Below are 7880 nucleotides of genomic sequence, written 5' to 3'. Positions count from 1 at the left end.
TTCTAAAAGCGGTCTTCTCTATATTGTCGGGTTTCATTCGAATTTAATTATAGCCGACTTCAGACTGGCCCCGTGTATTTATATTATTTTCTCCCTTTTCTTTTTGTGTTAGATCAGTACAATAAATAAAAGACGATTATAGTTTTCTCTTCATCTCTCGTATAGTCGTATTCTTTTGTATCTACAGTAGGGTTGCAAAAATCATGAGTAACACACTAACATAAAAACGTACTTATGATACATATATTTAACATCAGCACCCCAAATATTCAAAAGTTTACCTTGGTAATTTAAGGAAGCTGCATAACCTAAAATGAGAGAATAATGTTATAGCTAAAAAAAAGTATGTTACTATTAGTTAGTTTATAGTTTCAATGTCGGATACAAATGGATGATATAACCCAATTTGATAAAATGAAAATCTCATCATGTATCATGTGTATTTGTATAGTATGTTTATACAACACATAAATTCACTAAGCCATTTAGCTTCATGTACCTCTTATATGCAAAATCAAGTTCTGACAAATAAGTTCAATTTAAGGGGGGAAATGCACGAGTAAGCAAGACAAAACAAAATATTCAGACAATATATGAAATTCAAAGAAAACAATGGTCATGCAAAGTCAAGTTTAGTCAGAACTTTTAACCTATCATGTTATCCAACCAGTTCAATCCAACACAATTCTCATATTTGCAAGAAACTTGAAGAAAAAAAAAAAGGTCTACAGAATGATTATTTGTTGCTAAAATATCTCATAATCTTCCAAACTTTGGATAATTTGAAAGAACAGATATCTAATACATTTATCTCATTGAAGATCTAGTGGTGGTTTTATGTAGAGCAGATATCAAGGGTAGATGACTCATCACAAATACCATTAACTGTCTCACAAGCTCCACTAAAATCCCTATTATGCCATCAATTTCCTCTTCGTATTGCTCGTAAACAAAGAACATAATAAACGAAAAAGCCAACGCTGCATTGAGGTTACATAAAAAGATTAAAGAATAAATATAAATTTTTTTTGTTTATTATAGCATACTACTCTCGTTTCTTACTTTTACAACAGTTGAGGAATCGAAATAAAAAGATAAGATATGATTAGATGCATACCTACTCCCAATGAGTTGGGGAAAGAGTTGACAATAAGCAACTTGAAAAGATAAAGCGAAGCTACTACCTACACCAGTTGAGTATAAGAAATGAAAGTAGAATGGTTTAATACACAAATAAATGAAAGTATCTTAAAATATAGTAAGTTACCTTTGAAAACAAATTCCAGTCTTTTCCTTGTGCCAATGATCTAGTAACACGACCTACTTCATTCCAAATGTTTGCTATAACTTTCACACAACTCTTCATACCAGTTTCAGAGACCTCAAAATGTAAATACCTAGAACTGTAGGAACCCAAGTTGCAGAAAAATTTAGGAAATATGGAAATGCCTAAAAATAAAAGAAGTGGGTGTTTAATGGTAAAAAAATTGGGGAAGGTTACTACTTACAGTTGAGTAGACATTTGGGGATTTGCATCAGAGAATGAAGCATGTCCATATAGAAAAATTGTGATAACCAATAGCATCAGAGCAATAGATGAGACAATTGTTCTTTCAGAAAGAAAAAACCAGTAGAACACAGAAACCACTCCACAAAAGCATACGAATGATTTCCTCTCATCTCTCCATAACAAAATCGCTGCAACTGCATCCATGACAAAACAAAGGGAAGTTAAATTATTCATATATAAAAAAAATAATAATAAAATAAAAAAAAAAGTAATATTCTTTTTTTGCTCAAAACATAGAGATTAAGATTCTTATTATGTTTCTATATGTTTTACATAGAATAGTAGATTATTCCCAAAGTATAATTAAAGACCACACCAAAAACATGTAATTCTCTTTCTCATGTAAATCAAACACGGATTGTAGTCTTCTTGCAAAAGAATGGAAACTCGCTTTTGATAGATGTTCCATTAAGAAAACATTGTATAGATTTTCACAAAATAAACAGACTTCAAATTATGAAAAACTAGATTTATGATCTTTTTAAACTATTTATAAAAATGTATGAATATTGCCATTTACCTTCCCCACCACCTAGTAGTTCCTCCATTTTTGATTGTTCATTAAGTACATCATAAATTGTGGAAGCTGAGCCTTTTGCTAAATGGGAGAATGATTCAATGGTTGATGTGATACCTTCCTGTACATTAACAATTAATAGAAAAAAAACTATAAAATCCAAATAAACATTTTGGAAAGAATTTAGAATTTAGAAAATTAACACACTACAAAATCAGAAAACTTACATCCAGTGAGATAACAGGTGAGTATTCAAGGTGTTGTTGGGCTGCAGAGCAATCGAAGGTTGTAGTGTGTGACATTAATTGGACAACATTGTGAACTGAGACAGATTTACTTATGTTTCTTGAGTTTGTATTTGAATGCATCCATTTAATGAGATAAACAATCAAATTGACAACCACAGGAGGAAGTTTGACCATTGGCCTGCAATTTATTTAAAAAAAAGTAGAATGTTCATTGAGTTCCACTACACATGATAACTAATCAGAAAAAGTGATTTAAAATAAAAAGCATGAAGAGAGTCAACACTCAACACATCATAAGTAATGTATAAGTTATTACATTTGATAAATATGTTTGGTTGGTTTATAAGATGGGAATGAATTTTTTTATGTTGTTTCTAAATACAGTGTATAGTTTTAACTTTTAACTCTATTCTATATATTCTTTAATTATGACAAATGGATCTTTTGTTTACTTAAATATAAAATTAAACATTAGAAAAAAATCATTAAAGCTTGAAGATTATAATAAGGTGTAACAGCAAACTAGTTATTTCTAGAAACTAAATATACAATTAACAAAATCGCAAAAAAAAGGAAAAATGCTTGGAATGAAAAGAAAGAGAGCTCCTTTTCTCTTATGACATTTGATTAGAAATAAGAAAGTAATACCAATTGCTTAGCTTACATGATTAAGATAATTTATGTGAAACTATAGTGTTGTTTCTTTTTAACTTGATGAGAAAAGAACTTAATTCTGTAAGCTATATATGAGTGTTTCTTTTTTCGCTTAATGCTGAAAGAATGACTTTATAGAGAAAAAGTCAGGGAAATGAGGCTTTTCCCACTAAGCCCTAACTTTTTACAAATCTGCCCTCATTTATATTTTCCTTCCAATTTCAAAGTATAATCTCCAAACGAGAAAAAAATGTGAAAGTATAATACTACAATTGATAAAAAATTTCAAAGTACAATGCCATAATAAGAAGAAAAAAAAGTGCATTGATGTATAAATTAAATGGACATAGGATGCTACAATATTAGAACAAACGAACATATGTTGCTATGTCTTACATTTAGCCATTTTATAATCATATAATGTACAACCGAATTTATTAACTGGAAATGATGCATTTATTACCTGAAATAACCTAACCCCTCCAGTATACGTAAGGAAAATTCCCAAGAGCCCATTGGCTCAAGATTAGTGATGAAAAATACCTAAGAAAAATTGGATAACTTTATATCATGAAATAAACTAAAGGTGTAAGGTAAGTGATTTGCATGAAAGTAAAAAGCCAAAAAAAAAAAAAATGAAAATGAAAGTACATTGTTATTATTAGAATCTACCTTTCCAGAAACAACAACCATGCGAGAGCACAAAGCAGCTTCTGCACAGATAAGGGCATGGGCGACATTTTCCACATAGGTGTAGTCAGACATGCTTCCATCACTTCCTATAATAAACTGGAATGAGAGACTTTATTACTTATAAAAACTATATCCAAGACAATTTTATTAAAACAGAAAAACTTAAACCTCTCAACAAACGTATTATAAATAAATGGTACTACTACTTTTCATGTGAACTATAACCGTTAGAGAGAGAGTAAAGTACATTTAGGAGACAAATTTGTTGTCAAATATGTTTGTATTTTCCGATTACCATGTTTAGAAGTAAACTAAGGGGGCGTTTGGTTTGTGTAATGTGTTTTGGAAGTAATTTTCCATTAAATTCCATCCACTTGACAACCAAACACACCATGGAATGGAATCTCGAATTCCATTTCCACCAGATTCCACAAACCAAACACGCCCTGATTTTATTGCACCAAATTTTCAGATTTGACTGATAAATAGGGACAAAAAAAGATACAACAAATGTACTATGTTGATGAAATAGTTAAATTGCAAAAATGGATTATAGTTACAGTGTTAAACACACACCTTAGCCCAAGTAGATTTTGCAACATCAACCAAAGATGGCAAAAGGTGATTGTCTCCAGGTCCAAAAACATTGGTAGGGCGAAGAGCACATGTAACAAGGCCATCCATATCATTAGCATGCAAAACAAGTGCCTCTGCTTGAGCCTTAAGTTCACTATATACGTTCTTAAACTGCCACATAGCAAACAAAGTTATCATTTAAGAAGCTTTGCATAAGAATAAATGAATAATGAATTCCCACCTTTTTTGCATTGACACACAAAACTAATCCATCTTAAAACTAGTTTCGTTTTGATTTTATGGAATCAATGCAAGAAATAGCAACATAGTTTCATTATATTTATAGCAGCATTATACTCAAACTACAAACTTTTTTTCTTTAACTTGCCTTGTTACCTTTGAACTTCAATGGAGTGGCAATAATTTGGTAGATTTTTCAAGTAGAATTCCATGATAAGAAATGAAAGCAGGATGATAATAAACTAATCAATGATGATGCAAACCCATCTTCAAAATTGTAGTTTAAAATAGTATGAAGTTGATATTAAACTTTGTTCTTCCAATTTTTTTTATTAAAAAAAGTTCACAATATGTAGAAGGAAGGAAGGAAGTGGAATAATCTTTCACAAATAAGGGAGAAACTATTTAGAGACACATACTTTTGTAGCATATAAAAGTCTCTCATTTCCATTATGTATATCATGCAAACCATCCAACACTACGTCTGCAGTACTTTGGTATATTAATCGTTTAACTTTGCGTTCCCGACAAGCACTGATGACGTTTTTCACACCTAAATTAAATAAAAATTTGTAAGATATGAGAATTTTTCCAAATAACTTAATGTAAGGTTAAATAATTTAGGGGTGATAAGATTGACCTTGAACAATTACTGTGTACCCAGAATAGAAATCAAGATTGCAGGAATCATCTTCATCCATGTAGAACACAACTGATGAACCTTCGATAGCTGCAAAAAGAAAACATTTTCTGAAGTAGCTCTCAATCAAGCATTGAATTACCATGATAGAAAACAAGGTTCTTTGACTTATGTGTAACCCTTTGAAAAAAGGTATGTGAAATCAAAACTACCAACATCATACAAATATTGAATACATCAGCTACATACAATGACAAAATTAAAGAGAAATCATGGAAAGAAATACAAATCATAGGCAAGATCAAACTAAAACTCACTATTTGGAGGACTAAGTTTTATAAAGAAGAAAAGATACCAAAAAATTTGCTAATTCTTTTATGGTGATAAAGATATAAAGCACTAATAAGAGATGACTTCCACATCAAAAAAACAAATATATTTTAACTCCATGTCACTTGCAGATATATAAATGGATCACAACACATTATGTCTCTCTATCTACCCCATTAGAATTCACCTCTGTTAGTTGACTCACTTAGAATAACTAGGTAGCTAGTGGATTGTTATAACTACATAGTTAGTCTAGTCTTTAGTATTTCTCTACTGTTTTCACAAACTCTAGTTATAATCTGTAAACTGTACTCCACATTTTCTTAATGCAGGAAAACATAATTTCCTTCTTCTACAGCAGTGTTATCAGGACCTTTACAAAATAGCCAAAAAAGATTAGGTTTCAATCCACTCTTTCTCTCCAGCATAATAAAAGAGTAAACTGAGTCGAACACATTAAAGAAAAAACAAAATACTTACTCACCCATGCAAGCAAAAGTACTAATCCTTCATCTTAGCCTCTAATTGCAATCTTCAAAAAAATCTTAACATGAACTACACTCTATCTAATTCCTTACTTGGTGGGGCGCCAAGGGATGTCATATACCCTTTTTTTTATTGTTCAACCAATTGGGATTGGGTGACAAGATGTTTCCCGAGAAAAGGAATCAGTGCGATATCTTTGTTGTGGATTTGAGACATTGTTCATCAAAGAACCTAAAAGGAATCACTGTATGTTTTTCTCTCTAGAGTGTGTCGACTTTTTAGTCAGATGAAAACATGCAGAGAAAGTATTAGCGATGAAATTTAAGCAAAGTTTTGATGAGTTCAACTAAGAAAATCAATCATGTTCTTGTTGAGTATGATTCTAAGGCACATCAGTTTATACTTTTGATGGACACAAATGAGCTCTTAATTGTGAAGAGTCGTTAAATGGGTCTAGTTGAAAAAAGGAGCCACACAACCACAAGAAAACACACACACACACACACAGAGAATGTGACAAGTGTGTGCACTGTTTTGTGCCTAGATGAGATGCCATGCCATCTGATTTGGTTCAATTGTTGTTTCTCTTTCAGTTCCTTGGCTAAATTATTGTTCCACTCTTATTTTGTAAGTATTTAGTTCTATTGTCAATGCAAAATCCAACACCTGGTATGCATCTCACCCAATACAGAAACCAGCTCTTCTCTGTCCTATGGGCTTAGTTTTCCGATTTTAATCTAAATTTTTAAAGTAGCTTTTCCCTAAGGGTAACCCTTGCACCAACCCCTTTGATTTGCAATACTTTGGAGAAGAAAGTTTTTGTATGTGACCTTCCAAATAGGCTATCACTGAATTCCTAGAAACTAAATCGAGAAATGAGAGAACTACGTATGTGAAAGTAAGTTACACCTTATAGTTACAATTAGAAGCAGTGGCATGTTATTAATTACACCAAATTGCATGTGATTAATTACAACATTCACTTTTGCCACAAATCTTCTTGAGCTTCTCACCACATCGATTTGACAGAATCGGAAGAAATTCTGCTACAAACTGTGAGAAACTTGAAGTACGCATATACATTCAAGGAAAAATCTCACTAGCAATAACTGATGCAAATTTTATGGTAAAGGAAGTAAAACATAAAAATGAAAATAGAAGGAAACAAAAGGAAATCACCATACATATATAAATATAGACTATAAAGTACCATTGATGACGGATCTTCTGCTGCGCACATCAACATGGAAATAAGAAGCATGGCCAGTAGAGAGAGCACGGTTCAAAGGCAAGTCGTAATCGTGATCGGAAGGATCAAGCTGAAGGGAGTGAGCGGAACCGGCAACTCGAACGATCCAATTACCTAGCTTCAATAATCTCACAACAAGACATCTCCCAGCAAAGCTTCTACCTCCGAGAACAACGCAGGTTTTGGATTGATGATCAACCATCGCCATTTCCTCCCTCTCTCTCCACTTTCTCCCTCTAGATCAAAGAGAAGAAGTTAGAGAGAGAAAACTGTTTAGATATGCATCGATTTGAAGATCGAAAAGGGGAAAAGGGAATCGATTTGTTGTTTTCTTTGCCTAGGTTTTATCTAGAAACAGGGAGAAGAATAGAAGGTACGTGCGCGTGTAAATGGGATTTGGCGCCGAAACACCAAAACGCACAATAGATTAGAGCATCAAAACCGTTTCGAGGTTCATCTTCAGTCTATTGAAAATGGTTGATCACAACAATTAATCATGATTTTTACATCTCCTACAAAATAACTACTTAATTCCTAAAAACATCAAGAATTAGCAAATTAGTCCTTATGATTTAGTAAATTTCATAAAAAAATAAATAAATAAATAAATAATTCACGAACTTGACATTATAAATCGGATTTTGACTAATTTTGCATTTTGTTTTGCTATATTTTAT

The 7880-nt window shown here is 32.0% G+C and overlaps 1 protein-coding gene across 1 annotated transcript; it reads right to left on the bottom strand.

The window, feature by feature from the left end:
- Nucleotides 1–560: 560 nt before the first annotated feature.
- LOC145037468 (3beta-hydroxysteroid-dehydrogenase/decarboxylase-like) lies at nt 561–7679 on the bottom strand. Its single transcript, XM_078986128.1, has 12 exons — nt 7165–7679; nt 5139–5228; nt 4918–5051; nt 4259–4429; nt 3662–3778; nt 3453–3532; nt 2315–2513; nt 2091–2208; nt 1509–1704; nt 1268–1403; nt 1118–1184; nt 561–980 (listed from the first exon to the last, which is right to left on the bottom strand). Exons 1-12 carry the CDS (start codon nt 7409–7411, stop codon nt 808–810), a joined length of 1728 nt encoding a protein of 575 aa, XP_078842254.1. The 5' UTR covers nt 7412–7679; the 3' UTR covers nt 561–807.
- Nucleotides 7680–7880: the final 201 nt, after the last annotated feature.

The sequence above is a fragment of the Lactuca saligna genome, chromosome 3 (genome assembly GCF_052625555.1).
Source record: "Lactuca saligna cultivar CGN05327 chromosome 3, ASM5262555v1, whole genome shotgun sequence".
Taxonomy (NCBI): domain Eukaryota; kingdom Viridiplantae; phylum Streptophyta; class Magnoliopsida; order Asterales; family Asteraceae; genus Lactuca; species Lactuca saligna.
The sequence above is the reverse complement of the archived record's forward strand: the minus strand, read 5'-3'. Positions and strand labels throughout refer to the sequence as shown.

Coding starts and splice junctions, on each gene's coding strand:
- LOC145037468 (XM_078986128.1), bottom strand. CDS start 7,411: ATGGCGATGGTTGATCATCAATCCAAAACCTGCGTTGTTCTCGGAGGT. Junction 5,229..7,164: donor CAGAAGATCCGTCATCAATG/GTACTTTATAGT, acceptor TTCTTTTTGCAG/CTATCGAAGGTTCATCAGTT. Junction 3,779..4,258: donor CAAAATCTACTTGGGCTAAG/GTGTGTGTTTAA, acceptor CTCTCATTCCAG/TTTATTATAGGAAGTGATGG.